The 19679-nt window shown below is 43.5% G+C and overlaps 1 protein-coding gene across 1 annotated transcript in view; it reads right to left on the bottom strand.

The window, feature by feature from the left end:
• The window catches only part of ptprga (protein tyrosine phosphatase receptor type Ga), a 483112-nt gene that overhangs the window by 81956 nt on the left and 381477 nt on the right, over positions 1-19679 (bottom strand). The window contains exons 10-11 of the mRNA XM_055647582.1: positions 13870-13978; positions 7690-7739 (exon numbers count right to left, since the gene is read on the bottom strand). Of these exons, the coding sequence (XP_055503557.1) occupies positions 7690-7739; positions 13870-13978 (159 nt within the window). The remainder of the gene's footprint in view (positions 1-7689; positions 7740-13869; positions 13979-19679) is intronic.

The raw sequence follows: 19679 nt of genomic DNA, 5'->3' as shown, positions 1-19679 counted from the left end.
CTGGGGTTTAGAAAAATGAGGGGGGGCCATCATTGAAACATACAGAATAATGAAAGGCTTGGATGTGGAGAGAATGTTTCCACTAGTGGGAGAGTCATAACCTTAAAATTAAAGGACCCGATGAGGAGAAATTTCTTTAATTAGAGGGTGATGAATCTGTGGAATTCTTTGCCACAGAAGGCTGTAGGGAAGAGATAGCTAGATTTTTGATCAGCACGGGTCAGAGGTTATGGGTAGAAGGCAGGAGAATGGGATTAGGAGGGAGAGATAGATCAACCATGATTGAACGGCGGATTAGACTTGATGGGCCGAATGGTCTAATACTAATCTTATCACTTATGACCTCATGAAGGAGGGAAACTCCAGCTCAAGTCATTCCTATATTTATGGAAGAGAGGCAACATGTGCATGTGTGGAATGTCAAAGATATTCCACCCATGCTCCATTTTCCAAGCAGAATATTTCAGATTTCCATCAAAGGAACAGTTACCATTAGATGACGGTGTTTAAGAGGGAACTGCAGATGCTGGAGAATCGAAGGTTACACAGAAAAGCTGGAGAAACTCAGCGGGTGCAGCAGCATCTATGGAGCGAAGGAAATAGGCAACGTTTCGGGCCGAAACCCTTCTTCAGACTGATCAGGGGTGGGGGTGGGTGGGGACAAGAAAGGGAAAAGGAGTAGCCGGAAGGCTGGAGGGTGGGAGGAGACAGCAGGGGAGCTGAGGAAGGGGAGGAGACAGCAAGGACTAACAGAATTGGGAGAAGTCGATGTTCATGCCCCCGGGGTGCAGACTCCCCAAACGGAATATGAGGTGCTGTTCCTCCAATTTCCGGTGCTGCTCGCTGTGGCCATGGAGGAGACCCAGGACAGAGAGGTCGGAGGCGGAGTGGGAAGGGGAGTTGAAGTGCTGAGCCACCGGGAGGTCAGCTTGGTTATTGCGGACCGAGCGGAGGTGTTCGGCGAAACGATCGCCCAACCTCCGCTTGGTCTCACCGATATAGATCTGCTGACATCTAGAGCAGCGGACGCAATAGATGAGGTTGGAAGAGATGCAGGTAAACCTCTGTCGCACCTGGAACGATTGCTTGGGTCCTTGAACGGAGTCGAGGGGGGAGGTAAAGGGACAAGTGTTGCATCTCTTGCGGTTGCAAGGGAAAGTGCCCGGGGAGGGGGTGGACCGAGAGGGAAGGGAAGAATTGACAAGGGAGTTATGGAGGGAGCGGTCTTTGCGGAAGGCAGATATGGGGGGAGATGGGAAGATGTGGCGAGTAGTGGGGTCACGTTGGAGGTGGCGAAACTGACGGAGGATTATTTTTTGTATGTGACGGCTGGTGGGGTGAAAGGTGAGGACTAGGGGGACTCGGCCCTTGTTGCGAGTGCGGGGATGGGGAGAGAGAGCAGTGTTGCGGGGTATGGAAGAGACCCTGGTGCGAGCCTCATTTATGGTGGAGGAGGGGAACACCCGTTCCCTGAATAGTGAGGACATTTCAGATGTCCTGGTGTGGAACGCCTCATCCGTGGAGCAGATGCGGCGTAGACGGAGGAATTGGGAGTAGGGGATGGAGTCCTTACAGGAAGCAGGGTGGGAAGAAGTGTAGTCCAGATAGCCATGGGAGTCAGTGGGTTTATAGTGTATGTCGGTTAGAAGTCTATCACCTGCAATGGAGATAGTGAGGTCAAGGAATGGTAGGGAAGTGTCGGAAATGGTCCAGGTGTATTTCAGTGCCGGGTGGAAATTAGTGGTGAAGTGGATGAAGTCAGTCAGTTGTGTGCGGGTGCAGGAGGTGGCACCAAAGCAGTCGTCGATGTAGCGGAGGTAGAGGTTGGGGATAGGGCCCTGGTATGTATTGAACAAGGATTGCTCGACGTAACCTACAAATAGGCAGGCATAGCTGGGGCCCATGCGTGTGCCCATAGCTACGCCTTGTATTTGGAGGAAGTGGGAGGAGTCGAACGCGAAGTTGTTGAGGGTGAGGACCAGCTCCGCTAGGCGGAGGAGAGTGTCAGTGGCTGGGTATGGGTTGCTTCTCTGGTAAACCCACTGACTCCCATGGCTATCTGGACTACACTTCTTCCCACCCTGCTTCCTGTAAGGACTCCATCCCCTACTCCCAATTCCTCCGTCTACGCCGCATCTGCTCCACGGATGAGGCGTTCCACACCAGGACATCTGAAATGTCCTCACTATTCAGGGAACGGGGGTTCCCCTCCTCCACCATAAATGAGGCTCGCACCAGGGTCTCTTCCATACCCCGCAACACTGCTCTCTCTCCCCATCCCCGCACTCGCAACAAGGGCCGAGTCCCCCTAGTCCTCACCTTTCACCCCACCAGCCGTCACATACAAAAAATAATCCTCCGTCAGTTTCGCCACCTCCAACGTGACCCCACTACTCGCCACATCTTCCCATCTCCCCCCATATCTGCCTTCCGCAAAGACCGCTCCCTCCATAACTCCCTTGTCAATTCTTCCCTTCCCTCTCGGTCCACCCCCTCCCCGGGCACTTTCCCTTGCAACCACAAGAGATGCAACACTTGTCCCTTTACCTCCCCCCTCGACTCCGTTCAAGGACCCAAGCAATCGTTCCAGGTGCGACAGAGGTTTACCTGCATCTCTTCCAACCTCATCTATTGCGTCCGCTGCTCTAGATGTCAGCAGATCTATATCGGTGAGACCAAGCGGAGGTTGGGCGATCGTTTCGCCGAACACCTCCGCTCGGTCCGCAATAACCAAGCTGACCTCCCGGTGGCTCAGCATTTCAACTCCCCCTCCCACTCCGCCTCCGACCTCTCTGTCCTGGGTCTCCTCCATGGCCACAGCGAGCAGCACCGGAAATTGGAGGAACAGCACCTCATATTCCGTTTGGGGAGTCTGCACCCCGGGGGCATGAACATCGACTTCTCCCAATTCTGTTAGTCCTTGCTGTCTCCTCCCCTTCCTCAGCTCCCCTGCTGTCTCCTCCCACCCTCCAGCCTTCCGGCTACTCCTTTTCCCTTTCTTGTCCCCACCCCTGATCAGTCTGAAGAAGGGTTTCGGCCCGAAACGTTGCCTATTTCCTTCGCTCCATAGATGCTGCTGCACCCGCTGAGTTTCTCCAGCTTTTCTGTGTAACCATTAGATGACTGATGACTTGCAAGCCACCTTGTGGCTGGCTGAGGAATTGCATTTGCCATCGGCAACCAGCATCCGCAATTCCTTCTGACACATTTTGTCTGCTCCACTGTGAAATTGCCTCAAGGTATGCCTACTTTGAAGAAGTTCTCCTCCCTCTCCCTGACTCAGTCTCGACCTGAAAGAAGGGTCTCGACCTGAAACGTCACCCATTCCTTCTATCCAGAGATACTGCCTGTCCCACCGAGTTACTGCAACATTTTGTGTCTATCTTCGGCAACAAGACTTCTGCAGTCATAAGAGATTGCAGATGCTGGAGCCTTGAGCCAAAACACAAAGTGCTGGAGGATTTTAGCAGGTCAGGCAGTGTCTTGGCAGGGAATGGACAGATGACAATTTGGGTTAGGACTCTTCTTCAGACTGATGAAGTGGAGGGGAAGAAAGCTGCAAATGACCAGTGGGGATGGAGGTGGGGGTGCTGGGTGGGTCTAAACTGCACCCATTTGTCAACCATCCCCCATCACCTGTTTTCACCCATCAGTTACCAGGATTTTCGGCACCCACACCTCTCTCTTTATCAGCTTTCGCCCTCGTACTCTATCAGTCTGAAGACCCAAATGTCGCATGCCCAATAAATAAGCTTTATTAGCTCGTAAAAAAGTGAGAAAAAACATCTTACTAAGTGGGCTGGAATTAGGTGGGAGATGCTGGCAGTCGTTCCATATGAAACTGATGGTACTTTTCCTCTAACTGCCACTAAGTTCAGGACTCATCCAAATTGTAAAGCTGACTTAAATGCTGCTCTCTGTCAGCCATTGCTTGACCACACGCTTGGTTTGGGTGCCTTATGGAGTCCAGCAACACTATGTTAATTTGGGCAATTTTCCAGCATTTACACAGGGAAAAATCCGGAAGTGGCGGTGCTGTTGAACGACTGCGGCTTGCCTGCAGTCCGTCTGTTTTTACTTTTTTGTGTTGGTTTTTTTGTCTTGTTTAGTTTAATATTTGGTTATTAGGTTGTGTTATGTGGGGGGGGGGGCTGAAACAGGGCTTTCTGTCTCTCCCTTCGGGGGAATGCGACTTTTTCTTGTCATATCCCCCTTCTCTGCCTCCGTCTGCGCTGAGGCCTAATGGCGGAGCTGGTGGCCTCCAACCTGCGACCGACCTCAAGGCTCCGGAGGTGGAGCCCGCCAGGACTCACCGACTCGGCGCTCTGGTGAGGGCGGCCCAGCGCGGGGCTGGGACGGTGCCGGCTGAGACGCTCCGGTGGCAGCGGCACGGCTCGGCTCTCTGGTGGGGGCGGCCCGGCGCGGGGCTGACACACTCTGGTGGCAGCGGTACGACTCGAGGCTGTGACGGCGCTCCGGTGGCTGAGGCGGCGGCGACCTGAATCTGGGGCTCGGCCGCGGGCCAGTGGACGACATCGTCGGGAGCTCGCAGGTCACAGGCTGGTGCCTGTTTTCCGGAGCTCCCGCGGCAACAGCTGCGTCTGCTGGACTGGAGGGCGGAAGCTTCGACCACCTCGGGCCGCGGAGTTGAACCGTCCTGTTCGCGGAGCTCGGTGACCCGCGGGACTGACTTACCATCGCCCGGTGGGGTATCGCCTCAGTGCAGAGGGAGAAGAGGAGGGAAGAGACAGTAACCCTAAGATTTTTGCCTCCATCACAGTGAGGAGGTGCCTGGTGAACTCACTGTGGTGGATGTTAATTTGTGTTTATTGTGTGTTTTGTAGTTTATTATTACATGTATGGCTGCAGGCAACAACATTTCATGTATGGCTGCAGGCACCAACATTTCGTTCAGACCGAAAGGTCTGAATGACAAATAAAGGATCTAAGTTGTTTTTTTCTAAGTTTAAATGCCAACACAAGCAGCAGCAGGGTTAGGTCTAGTGCAGGTGAAAAACTTCATTAATTTGAATGGAGAGGAATGGCTACAAAGGAGCAACGTAGGTATCAGGATATTAAATTAATTAATTAATCCCCCCACCCTGCCCAACATTTTGTGTTCTTAATTGTTGTAGTTTTTGTTCAGTTTTTTAAAACTCTAATTATTATTTTCATTTGATTATTAATCATTTTTTGAATGCTTCTGAATGGCACTCTCCTGGGTGTCAGGGGCATTCAGATACTTGAGTTTGAGACACAAGGAACTGCAGATGCTTTCATCTGCTGGAGTGTGAAGAAAGGTTCCAACCCAAAAAGTTGCCTGTCCATTCCCTCCAGCATGCTGCCTGACCCGCTGAGTTACTCCTGCACTTAACATTTTAATGTGTAGGAAGGAACTGCAGCGGCTGGTTTACACCAGAGATTTTGTACCTATCTGAACTTTTTAAGTTTGGACTGATTGGCTGACTGTCTAAGCTAGTAAGATGCCTGAGCCAGATGTCAAAGATTTCCAGCTGTTTCATGGGTAGGCTTGTTGTGGTTACAATGAACAAGCTCGCATTAATACATTTTGCTGCCATCTGCTGGAAAACACTGGAGGAAGCAACACAAGACGCTGAACAATTGAGTAGGAAGCACTGCTCACCTTTGAACACAAAAAAACTGTCTCCTCCACTTGTTACTGATTCACTTACAAAAAAGTGTTTTTATAATAAAACACATTTTCATGCAAGTCTATCACTGAACCTCCGAATAAAACATAACAAGGAGAATAATAATCAGTGGCTAATACTGATCATATGTTTATTACTCTATTTTAGATTTCAGTTTTTTGAAGCGGTGACCAGGATGATGATAGGAAGGTGGTAGGCATTATCCACATGGAACCGAATAAGGCTTTTGAGAAGGCTCCACATAGTAGTCTGGATTGGAAGGTGAGATCTTGTGGGATCCAGAGCGAGTGGCCAAGTGGACTCAAACTTAATTTGATGGTAGGTGGATGAAAGTTGTTTCTCAGATTGGTAGCCTGTAACCAGTGGTGTGCTGCAGGGATCGGTACTGGGTTCCCTGCTATTTGTCATATATGTTAACGTTTTGGATGAGAATGTAGGTGGCATGATTAGCAAGTTTGCAAATGGCATCAAAATCGGTGGTGTGCTGGACAGAGAAGAAGGTTATCTAAGGTTCTTTGTCAACTGGGAAAGTGGGCAAAGGGATGGCAGATAGAAGTTAGACAAGTGAGAAGTATTGCACTTTTGGGAATTTAAACCAGGCTAGGACATAGACAATGAATGATAAGCCCCTGGGGAAAGTTGTAGAATAGAGTTTCATGAGATTTGTGACAAAGCTAGACACACTGATGAAGAAACCGTATGGCACATTTGCCTTCATTGGATGGGGATGCATTGAGTCCACGAGTCAGGACGTACCAGGAGTACTGTGTTGCATATGAATGTGTATGGAATGAAGGGATATAGATCACATGCAGGCAGCAGAGATATTGGAATCATGTTTGGCAAAGACACAGACATTGTGGACCAAAGGGTCTATTCCTGTGCTGCACTGCTCTATCTACTACATGTTGTGTTGATGCATTAAAGGGACTGTAAAGCGTTGGTTAGTAAGAATTTCAGTTTGCCGTTCCTGATGCATTTGACAATTAAATACTCTTGACTCATTTCTATAACTGCTATTCATATTCCATGGTAGCTTACAAGCACCTCATATTTTGCTTGGGTCGAGTACAAGCACCTCATATTTCACTTGGGTAGCTTACACCCCAGCGGTATAAACAATGACTTCTCTAACTTCAAATAGCCCTTGCATTCCCTCTCTCTCCATCCCCTCCCCCTTCCCAGTTATCCCACCAGTCTCACTCTTTCCAACTATATTCTATCTCTGCCCCGCCCACTCTCCTGACATCAGTCTGAAGAAGGGTCTCGACCCGAAACGTCACCCATTCCTTCTCTCCAGAGATGCTGCCTGTCCAGCTGAGTTACTCCAGCATTTTGTGTCTACCTTTGATTTAAACCAGCATCTGCAGTTCTTTCCTACACATTCATATTCCATGTTTCCTTCTGGAAATAAAGGATGCCATTTCAGCTCATTGAGTCTATGCTGACTCACAGAGAAATCTGATTGCCCACTATTCTTCCCTGCAAATATTCTCTTAACATTCTCATCAATACCCCCAGATTCTACTCCTCAAACATTCACTAGGAGCAAATTAGAGTGATCAACAGACCAATCGACACACATGAATTTGGGCTGAGGGACGAAACTGGGAGAGAAGCCTTGTTGGAAGAACATGGAAACTCCACACCAACAGCACCAGAGGTCCGAATTGAACACAGGGTGAGATGGGAGGGAGCAGCATTACTAACTGTGCCAGTCTGCCACTCCTATCAACAAAGTTCAAAAGCGATATCCTGGAGCTCCATGATTTTCCCAGAGAATAAGCAATGTCAGATATGGTAACACGGTGCCTGCTAACATTGTACTAACATCATTGACTACTATTTGAATTAAAAAAAAAAAAATCACCTGTGGAAAGCAAATATTCAAGCATAGACACTGATGCTATAAATCTTTCCCATTTTTCCTGCATGCATGAAGATTGGAAGTCATTTGGCCTCAAAAACATATAATGTTATATGCATTTTAAACAGATGAGTTCAATTTCTATCTTACCATTCTTGTTTTTATAATCCTGGTTCCTTCAAATATTCTTGTTGTGTTAGCTAGAGAGGAAGAAAAGTATTTCAATTTAAATTATAAATTCAGTCACACAAAATCATTCAGAAGTAATAACAGAAATTACATTGAAATCTAGCAAAAACTGGTGAATCATCCCTGGTCAAAGATGTCAATACAACGACATATAATTTGGTCTAAATTGAAAAAGATAGATTGCCTACTATTTTGCATTGTCTTGTTTATAATAAGATGCTAAAGTATAAACACGGATAAGAAAAATATATAATTTGCTCCATTTTCCTTTGCATTAATCATGCATCAAAGCATGGTGCATATGATTTTTAAATGTTTGTGCCAGTGTTTCCACTTTGAAGGTAAATTACCTGAAATTCAGGAAATTCTGGTTGTCTTCAGGTAATTTTAGGGAAATTAGATAATTTCGGGAAAGTTTGGGAAATTTCCGCATCCGGCCCGCGAAGGGATGTAAAGGTAACACACACAGCACTGCTGGTTTGGCGCTCATAGGTTTAAACAGAACTCTGTCAGTTTAACGCGTGGGAATTTAAACAGAGCTGTTGGCTGCAGCGATATGGGTTCTAAATATAGCACTATTGGCTGCAGCGGATATGGGTTCTAAATATAGCACTATTGGCTGCAGCGGATATGGGTTCTAAATATAGCACTATTGGCTGCTATGGCCACAGCGCTATAGGTCACAGACTGTTTGGGAAAATTCTCGTATAACAATGAGTCTTTGGAATTCTCGTTCTCAGTGGAAGTTGAGCCTTTGATTATTTTTCAGGCAGCGGTAGAATTCTGGATAAGCCTAGTGGTGAACAGTTATCAGTGGGCGGTGGGATGGCAGTTACATTGGGATTGGCCTTGACCTTACAGAACGGAGGGAGAGGGGGGGAGGGAGAGGGGGGGAGGGAGAGAGGGAGAGAGAGAGAGAGAGAGGAGAGAGGGAGAGAGAGAGAGGGAGTCGAGAGGGAGGGTGAGAGAGAGGGAGGGAGAGAGAAAGAGGGAGAGAGAGAGACAAAGAGCGAGAGAAAGACAGAGAGAGGCGAAACAGGGAGGGGGAGGGAGAGAGACAGAGAGATGGAAGGAGAGATAGGGAGGGAGAGGGAGAGAAGGGAGGGAGAGAGAGGGAGTGAAGAGAGGAGAGAGAGAGAGAGGAGGGAGAGAGGGAGCAAGAGAAGGAGGGACAAAGAGAGGGAGGGGGAGGGAAAGTGGTGAGAGAGAGAGAGGGGGGGTGGGTGGGAGGAGGAGAGAGCAGGGACTGAGGGACATGAGAGGAGGTTGAAAAAACAAAAAGACAACGAAAGCAGATGGAGGCAACGAGCTGCCATTGCATAACGGAGACGAGGAAACACTTTTTTTCACAGAGAGTGGTTAGTCTGTGGAATCTCGGGGTATCTAAATCTAAATTGTATTAGTTATTTAAGTTATGACATCAGATGGAAGCTGCATACCAAATCTCGTTGCACTTATGTGCAATGACAATAAAATATATTATTACTATTCTCTGCCTCAGAGGGCGGTGGAGGCAGGTTCTCTGGATGCTTTCAAGAGAGAGCTAGATAGGGCTCTTAAAAATAGCGGAGTCAGGGAGATATGGAGAGAAGGCAGGAACGGGGTACTGATTGGGGATGATCAGCCATGATCACATTGAATGGCGGTGCTGGCTCGAAGGGCCGAATGGTCTACTCCTGCATAGTCTATTGTCTATAACACTGTACAAGTGAGTAACAGAAGCAGGCAGATATGGTGCAGATACATGGATCTGTTTTGCCTTGTTCTTCTTTGTGTTCGTAACGTGTGCCCACGGGAAAGAAAACCCAACAAATAGCACACAGGAAGCATTTTTGAACATTTCAGGAAATACCATCAAATTCCAGGATATTTCGGATTCTATTTAAGGAAAACTTTTTTGGAGGTGTGGACGCACTGGTTTGTGCCCAATAATGGGGCAAGTCGCAACTATCAAGAAATGGGGACACAAGAAACTGCAGATGCTGGAATCTTGAGTAAAACCCAAAGTGCTGGAAAAACCCGTCAAGTAGCATCTGGAGAGGCAGTGGACATGATGTTTTGGGTCAGAACCCTTCTTCAAACTGATTTTTGTGTCTTTACGAATGCTGGTTTCATTTGTCCATCCCATCTCACACACGTGCAGGCATCAACAACTGACGCTTATGATTTGCTGGCAGAAATTGGATCAAAGGCTCATGAATTACAACGTTTGTTCTTGTTTACTCGCCGTGGAGAGAAATTAATCAAGTAGCAGGTCATGAACCACATGCCTTTTCAAGAGTCTGCATTGAAACATAGTTTTTATTTATACTTAATGTCTCACATTGATTTACTATCACCTTCCCTTTTATCTGTGTAGTAGATGTTGCAAACTGGTACCTATTGGATCATTCTGCCGAAGACTCCAATATCATTTCCAGCAGTTTACCTACGAAGCTTGTCTGACTAACTCATCTATAGTTTCCTCTTTATTCGCTCCTTGCTTTTTAAAAGATTGGGAACACATCTTCCAGTCTTTCAATCTTTTACTAATGCAGATCCATTCCTTAAAATCTTCACATTTTTAAAAACAGTATTTATTTTTTTCCAGGATGCTTCAATGCTTCTAAATATTTGTGAAAATCAAAGACATTCATCAGCTGCTGCAGAACCCCAAGGCAGTGGCAGATGTCTTATGCTTAGACACTCCTGCGTTACGCTGGATCTCTCTGATCCCGTGGGAAACTATTTTGGAGTGGAAGGCTATGCCTGGAGGAACATTGCTAAAAGAGTGTACTTCCGGGGCAAGCACCAGCAAGCTGAGGCAGCCTTTGCAGCCATGAACACGTCACATATCTCAATGCTCTTGTAGAACCTATCTGTTTGCTAATTTACCAACAACTACATACTCCATGATGAATGCTCTTCATTCAACTCCGGTGGAGACACAAGAGATTGCAGATGCTATAATCTGGAGCACAAATGAGAAGTTGCTGGAGGTTGTACAGCAAACCCAATGAAGGATCTCGACCCAACACAACGTCCATCCTTTTGCTTCCACAGATGCTGCTTGATCTGCTGAGTTCCTCCAGCAGATCTTTTTTTGCAAACATTCTCTTGTGACTTTGAAACACATGGAGATTTCTTAAAGATGTGAATAGTAACAATTGTGGCGGCACCATACGATATTCATTTTCTTTTTCTTATCGTATTGATAAGGTCTAGAATATAGAAAGACAATGGCTATTTGTTAACTATAAGAAAAATGTTTACAATTTTGAAAGTATTTTTATACACTCTCCTGGAAAATATTTTTTCTGGCTTCCATGGTTAGGATCTTCCGACCTAGGTGAGTTACATGTCTCAAACAACTAACAACCCTGATGATCATGGGTAGTTACTGTTGGGAATTTGGGTGCTTGTACTACAACTGGACATATGGGATATGTATGAACTGCTGCCTTTTGGGCAGTCATCTTTGCACTGAACAACTACTCATTCCTTTTTACTTGAATCACCTTTTGCGTTTTATATCTCGTACATGTTTTTTTTACATTGCAGTTTATTCTATACCAACTTGAATCTGATTTTAATTTACTTCATCTTTTGTATGAATTGTACCTAGCACATATCCATCTGATTCCAGAAGCATTGCCATCCATATTCTATTGACATAACTCGATGTGAGTCCAGGTACAGCTTTGTAATAGTATATGATACATCTGCAAGCAGCAGATAGGTGCATTTTTGTCATTTGACAATACAACTATTTCATTATTGAGCTCAGCGTTTGACAAGAATAAAACCTGTCATTATAAATTATGGGGGGAAAAAGCAATAAAAGAGAATGTGGAGGAAGGATGATGCTGGGTCAGTTATATAACAGTAATTCTCAGGAGAGGGATAACGCTGAAGACTTCTCTTTGAAACTGATATTGTGTGATTTTCCACTACACTCATTTCAATTAAAAGATTCGCTGAACTGCATCAAGGCAAGTGCAAGGGCTGAAATCATGGGAGGGTTGCTCCAGGCAAAGGCAACCTGCACCTTCTAAAGGAAGGTGCACTGTGGCTACAGCAGGTGCGGGTGATTTGATGGAAGTCAATCGGCCCTGTCGATGAATAGTCGACGAAGATGCTCCAAGTCTCAAGGCATACATTCAAAAGGCAGCTGGAATAGGTAATGTCAAAGATCAATACATGGGGTCAAAGCCTGAAGATCCAGTACCAGAAAATGTTTGTGCTTCATCAGTGGTTGAAGTCAATGAACATGGTGTATCAGACACTACTTAATTCACTACATTCCCATGGTTCACCTTTCGTGATCAATCAATCTTTATCCAAAATGATGTGCTTTACTGTACATTGCTGAAGTCTCACATCCACATTCTACAGCTCACACATTCTTCTAACTCTTCACTCTGTATTCAATATCATCAAACATCATCACATCTACTAACAGACTTTACTTTCTCCTCCAATTCCAGGGGTACTTAACTGCGTACAATAGCGTCTAATCGAAGGTGTACCCGTAGAAGTTAACTCCCATGGAGGAAGCAACTGTGACCATTAGCTATATGGCAGCACTGAAATCTCCTGTGTTACAATATGGTCCTCAAAGTCAATGTTCCTTTCATTCCAGAGCCTTTGTGATTTCCAGCAGTAAATGATGCAAGTATATGTCCTGACTCTCTTCCCTCAACTACTTCTTATCAAGGCCAAAGTGCCTTCTTTCTTTCAAGAAATGCAGAATGGCCAAGCTGTAAAGTAATAGCAAAGATCCAATGACGAAGAGGGCAAATAGGCCAACATCTGTAGCCAACAAAGTGCTTCATCAGTGGTCAATGTTTTAAAGTTGGAGAAAGAGAATGGAAGCTGCACAAAGTGAAACACCAGGTAACAGTGGCGTACAAAATGTGTAAGAAGGAACTGCAGATGTTGGTTTAAACCAAAGATAGACACCAAAAGCTGGAGTAACTCAGCGGGCCAGGTAGCATCTCTAAAGAAAAATAATAGGTGATGTTTCGGGTCGTGACCCTTCTTTGTAGCGCTGGGTAGGGGGAAAGGATATAAAACATAGAGCATAGAACAGAAAAGCACAGGAACAGGCCCATGATGTCCATGCCGATATGCAGAAGGCTCTGAGCATAGAAGTGTTTTGTGTACTTTATATGAGCTGGAATGTAAAGTTAATAAATGTTAAAAGCAAGAATAATTAATTACAATGTTTTTTACTCAAGTTTGAACATGAAGTCTTTGGATAGTTTAATGCTCTGTGGCTCCACATTCAAAATATAAGGGTTAGATTAAATGAGCGTCCCGTAGCATAGTCCTGTACGTTTCAGGGATACAGACATTTTAAGACAGTAATCTGTTGAGCAGCAGAGGAATATTTTAAATGTCCATCCGTGTTTGTAGATTCAGGGCAGTTAAGGAGAAGTCATAGAACACACAGGGATACACAACAGTTAGCCAATTGGTCCATTGTGGTACAGTGATGGCACGGTGGCTCAGCAGCAGAGTTGCTGCCTGACAGAGCCAGAGACTCGGGTTTGATCCTGGCGATGGGTGCTTGTCTGTACGGTGCTTGTAAGTTCTCCTCATGACCTGCGTGGGTTTTTCCCGGGATCTCCGGTTTCTTCCCACACTCTAAAGATATATAGGTTTGTAGGTTAATTGGCTTGAAATAATTGTAAATTGTCCCCAGTGTGCGTCCAATACTAGATCGCTGGTTGGTGTGGACTCGGTGGGCTGAAGGACCTGTTTCTGCGCTGTATCTCTAAACTAAACCAATCTCATACTTGCCAGGATCATGTCTCTATTCTCTTTAACATACTTTTTATAAACTGTCACGTTAATTGGGTAAATTGATTCAAAAGCTTATTCTCACCAAAATGGTTTAAATACCACTCATTTTATAATCTATCAACATGCTTCCTTGCAATTATGATTTTTTTTTAACTTCACATTAACTATATTTTTTCAATCCTGTCAGTATATGACAGAAAATTACATGAGACTAATGGGGAACCATAATGGAGAGGGATCGCAGAATGAAGAAATTATATTTACGTTCATTCACCAGAAATAGGCCACTTATTACAGTTAAATAAATTCAAACATTAAAATCTCATCTTCATTTCTGTTTCCACATTGGCTCACCTTGAAATAGCATTGTCTGGCTAAAATCACTTCGCAGATCATTCTGACATACAGCTTGAACACGAAACAGGTAGAGTTTATCCAGGGAAACATGATTGATAATGGCTTCCTGAGTAAGAAATATAGACAAGCAATTACATTACAATTTATGTTAATAAAATACACATTGTAAAAACTACCAGGCAATAACACGCAAACTTTTGATGATTTTAAATACAACTCATCATCAACTACCTCCATTAGGTTTGATTAGTTGAGGTTCAATCCAAACAAACACTTTAAATATTTGCAAAAGTAATTAAAAGTTTCAACAAACATTAGTATCGTTAAAATATCTTACCCAATGGAATTTAAATATTGTTCATTTGTGAAATTAGAACTTAAAATCTCAATATAAATACGATTCAGTCCCAACTCATTTCCTCTCCGACACAACAGATTAGATTTATGAGCACATACATCAATGTCTCTTGTGTATACTATGATTAAGCAGCAATATATATTAAAAAACAAATACCACATGAATTACCAGGTAATTTACTGTGTAGCCAATAATGTCCAATTTTGAGCCAAAGCATGCAAGCTTTTCAATCATTTCATTAAATATTCTGACTCATTCTGGTAATAAAACTATTTTTGTTGAATACAGCTGTCTCTATCTAACGGCAAATCATGGTTGTGTACCAGATAAATAGTGTGCAACGACATCTGGTTTCATAACACAGGCTGAAATTGAATAGCGCTAGGCCAAGTTCCAACACAGCTCCATGTTGTTTGAAGGTTGCCCTATCCTGGAAAATATGTTCTTATTTGTTGCCCGATAGTCTCTGCCGCTCACATATTGGAGCACGATAACCATATGGCACGTCAGCTAATGGTAGATTCCCTGGACAGCTATTAGCAACATAGGCAGCATCCTTATGCACATGAAACATCCAAAACCATGTCAGTATTGAATTCAGAGTTGGCATGTTATGTTAACAAAGTCTGGTGTAAAATATTTCACAGCTATTTGCCAATAATCTTGCAGCAAGTTGCCAAATTCATTTCAACTCTTGAATATGTATTTGACAACATTGCACTATTCCTATTGTTAATATGCACTACTACATCAACGTTATAAATGCTGCTCAATGAGCACCAAGTTCATTAATGTTTCTTGTAATTAAACTCAGAAAATGAAAGCAGAAGGCAGGCGAATTTCCAAATTAAATAGAAATCAAATCCTAAAATGCCAAACTTTTTGCCCTTAAGCATTCTTCTCCGAAGATGATCCACCATCAATAGCCTGATAACAATAGGACATGCGCCTTTAAAATGTTTTGCACTTTGTGCATTCCAATAGAGCGTGAAAGAAAGATGGAGAAAGGAGCTGAAAATGAGAAAAAGTAAAGGATAAAATAACAGTGTTACTTTGATGACACAAGGAACTGCTGGGATCTGCATAGAACACAAAATGCGGTCAGGCATCATCTCTGGAGGACATGGATAGGTGACGATTTACATAGAAACATAGAAAATAGGTGCAGGAGGAGGCCATTCGGCCCTTCGAGCCAGCACCGCCATTTATTGTGATCATGGCTGATCGTCCCAAATCAATAACCCATGCCTGCCTTCTCCCCATATCCCTTGATTCCATTAGCCCCTAGAGCTCTATCTACCTCTCTCTTAAATCCATCCAGTGATTTGGCCTCCACTGCCCTCTGTGGCAGGGAATTCCACAAATTCACAACTATCAGGGTGAAACAGTTTTTCCTCACCTCAGTCTTAAATGGCCTCCCCTTTATTCTAAGACTATGGCCCCTGCTTCTGGACTGGCCCAACATTGGGAACATTTTTCCTGCATCTAAATTGTCCAGATTTGGGTCAGAACCCTTTGGACTGATTGCAGTTTGAGAAAGTCGTGATGCCACATGAGAAAAAATTACAATGTCGGTAACTCAGACACATTTAAGAAAGTTCAAGCATCCGAGAAACCTATTAGATTGAACTTGTAATTGAAAATGCTCTTCAAAGAGGGGAAATGTGTAACATATTTTTAAGTAAATATGTATATGAAATTAGAGACAAGCATCTGCAGATGCTAGAACCTTGAGTAAAACAAAGTACCGGAGTCCCTCAGTGGGTCAGGCAGCATCTGTGGTGGGAATGATCAGGCAACATTTTGCATTGGAATGCAGGTGTGGGGGGTAAGAACCTGTAATCATCGATCAGTAGCCAGGCTTTGCCCTGCCCCCACCTATTTTCCATCCTTTTGTACCCCACTACAATCAGTCTGAAGAAAGGCTCCGAGCCGTAACGTTATCTGCCCGTTCTCTCCACAGCTGCTTCCTGGCCCACTGTGTAACCTCATAATTTTGTGTTCAACCTTGACACTAAGTTGTTAATTACTGCACTCAAATGCACAAATAAATCAATCCAGTCTGTTTTACTTTTAAATTGCATGCTGAATTGACTGTTGGAACAAGGGCGTACATCAAAGAGTTAAAATATATAAATGTACCAGATCTCACTGGCATATGCTGGCATTTTTGAACAGAAACAATGACATTTAGCAGTTTAAATGGCTGCAGTTCCGGACATCTGCACATGTATTGTTTGAAGTCCCAAAATTACAGAGAGATGGATGGTGCCTGCATCTGTCAGTGTGATCAACGTCACATAGCAGAGCATGCTGAAATCACCAGGCATATGCACTGGGAAGAATAGCACGATTGATATCAATAGGCAGTGCAAAGCTGCGGTTGTAAGCCAAAGACAAAGGCAAGTTCCTTTATCCAAAATAATTAGTTTGACTTGCTTTAAAATTTTAGAAATTTGACTGCTTTTAAAATCTTATTTTTTTTGTAGTTGGATTTCAACAGAATAAATGCTTCTGAATGGCATGGATATTTAAAAATAATTAATTTGAATTAATCCACAGCTTGGATAGCTGGTAAAGCTTTATCTGCTGTCAGCTGTAAGGAAGCTTCAGAGCACCAGGAAGGCGTTGCTGCCCTGAGGCCAAGTCCAGAGAACCCAGGACATTTCCGGTCAGTAAGATAAGAAAGGGCCTGGCGCAAGCCAGCAAGGTCTTTCCCACTCTATGCTGTTCTGCTGACCATTACTCAAGGTATGCTTGAGAGTATCCAAGCATCTAACTCAAAACACCTAAATCTTAAATCACCTTATTGCTACGTCCAGTGTTGAAATCCAGAATTCAGTGTATTTAAATCATGATCCACATTAAAATAGCATCTGCTACTTAAATTAGAAATGTTGGTATTTACTCCAGAGCAGTAAAACACATTTAGCTAAAAATGTAAGCTGTGAAAATTGGTGCAGGAATCAATGTGTACATTGGTTCACCAGAAAACAATCAACTGGTGAATGTGGGTCTCATGCTCACTTCCATCACTCAAGTGAATGGGCAGCACTAACCACAGGTTCGTTGGCTCCATAGTTTGATACAGCACTGATGTCTTGGTGGCTTTTGTCAACATTTACTCCACATGGAATCATCACCACTGAAGAACAAATCTCCCCCAGACTGTCTCTTTTCAGCGACAGTTTCCAAGAGGTCTTAAATCTATCATGCAGTTTATGATCAAAACTCAAAGTACTGGAGGAAACCAGGGGGGTTAGGCAGCCTCTGTGGGGGGACCCTTCCTCAGACTGATGGAGTAGTAGTGAGAAAGCTGGAATAGAGTGTTCCCCCCACAGATGCTGCCTTACCCACTGAGTTCCTCCATCACTTTGGGGTTTTTTTGCTCAAGATTCCAGCATCTGCAGTTTCTTGTGTACATAGTTTATGACGCTACTTCCTGGCTGTATTGCAGTGAACAACTACTAGATCGATGGATTCTAGAGAACAGATGTAAATTATCTTCAGGAAATAACTGGTTAAAAATGCTCTTGAAATTAAATCTTGAGCTTATCAATCTTCTCCCTATTGTGGTACAATAAGAAATCTCAAAACCAAGTCCAAGAAGCATTCACCAAAAGAGTCCACCGTCTCCAAGATGAGAAGATATATGGCTGTTCAACGGCATTCTACAAAATTCTATTTCACCCAACTGACCAATTCCATTACATACTAAATGGGTTTTTACTAAAAAGGGCTGCGATGATTGCTTTGGCTTTTTTTGATAAACTGCTTGCTTGTACAATAAAAACACAATCTTATTTAATCCACAAAGGCCATAGATGTCTTAAAGTTTTACCCTTAGTGTAAATAATAAGTGTAGAAATTATGCAGTTTTCTCACGTCAATAATAGAACATTTAATTATGTCAGCAGTTCCATTCAAATCAATTTATCAAGTTTTCCCCAATAAAAATAATCAAAAGTTATCAAAATGGCCTCCTTTGTGGCACCACCTTCTGCATGTGATATATACACTGCCAGTTCTCCATTTAATTTAGATAAGCATCTGTTCAAGAATAACCAATTATGACAACAGGGAACACAGCAATACATCATTGTATTGACTGTTCTGATGGATTCCTGCACGATCTCATAATATGCATCATCTATTAGTGTGACCCAGATAACAATATTTTTGAATAAATTGAAAACAGAATTGAAAATGAAAGAAAGAGAACTCCTAGGATAATGAATAGATGAAATCTGATTCCATTATAACGAATGGCAATCCAAGGACAGAATTGTATTCCTGAATTTTCTGTATGTACAAGTAATGAAGATTATTTTTAAGAAAGCTTTCATTTATCCGGTTTATTTCATAACCTTAAGACTTCTCAAATGCATTACGGATAATGCCTAAACGTGCATGGAAGTCTAGCCACTGTTCTACAGTCGGGCATTTGGCAGCATATTTGCTACACTAAGCTCCTACAAACAGCAATGCGTTAGATACCAGTTAATTGCTTTTGTGCTGGTAGTCAAAAATGAATGGTGGGTAGGTTAGCAGGAAACGGCCATCCCACCTCATTGAAACAGGACCTTAGAATCCAGGAAAGAGGACAAATAGGTCCTTAGTTCAGCCTTTCAATTAAAAGCAGCACCTCCAGTAAAATCTCATCTTCATTTCTGCACTGGAATATCAATCTAGATCAAACGCTCATTCCCATTGTGTGACTTGAACCCACATCCTTTTAACTCGGAGGTGACAATGTTACAAACCAAGCAACAAATGACAATTGTTCTCTTCACACAAAAGAAAATCTTAACAGGCAGAACAATCATGAGGCTATTTGGCACAGACTTTGTTGGAATTAATGCAAATAAAACAAACTCCAAATTTGAAAAGAAAGCAGAAAATGGTGGAAACACACAGTATGATGGGGCAGCATGTGTGCAAACAGAAACAGTTACTTTTCAGGTGGTGTTACAAGGAGTCTCTGATCTGAAGGATTAACCGTTTCTTTCCACACACGCTGTCTGAGCTGCTGAGTGTTTCCCACATTCTCAGTTTTTATTATGGGAATTAATGGTCAGAATACTGCTTCCTGCCATTAGAGTACTTGCGTTTTGCTTAGTTACATTAAAATGGAGCAAGACTACTTGCATCTGTCCAATGACCTGAAAATCCACACTGTACACAGATAAAATTGATTACAGGCTTCCTTTTTTTTTTTTGCAGTTCTCCCAGACTTCCCTCTATACATTCACAATGCATCCTCTCTTATTTTGAATAATCTTGATGATAACATCCATCAACCTCCTAAACCGGGAATTTTCCAATGAATTGGGATCGGTACACAGTCATACTGATCCATTATAATTTATTTGATATGTGCCTATGCAGTACAATAAGTATAAATAATAGGATGGCTAATTTTATTCAAGTATTCTGTGAAACCTGAAAG

The sequence above is a fragment of the Leucoraja erinacea genome, chromosome 16, assembly GCF_028641065.1.
Source record: "Leucoraja erinacea ecotype New England chromosome 16, Leri_hhj_1, whole genome shotgun sequence".
In the NCBI taxonomy this organism is placed as follows: Eukaryota; Metazoa; Chordata; class Chondrichthyes; order Rajiformes; family Rajidae; genus Leucoraja; species Leucoraja erinaceus.
Note: the sequence above shows the minus strand (reverse complement) of the source record. Positions and strands in the feature narration are given on the sequence as shown.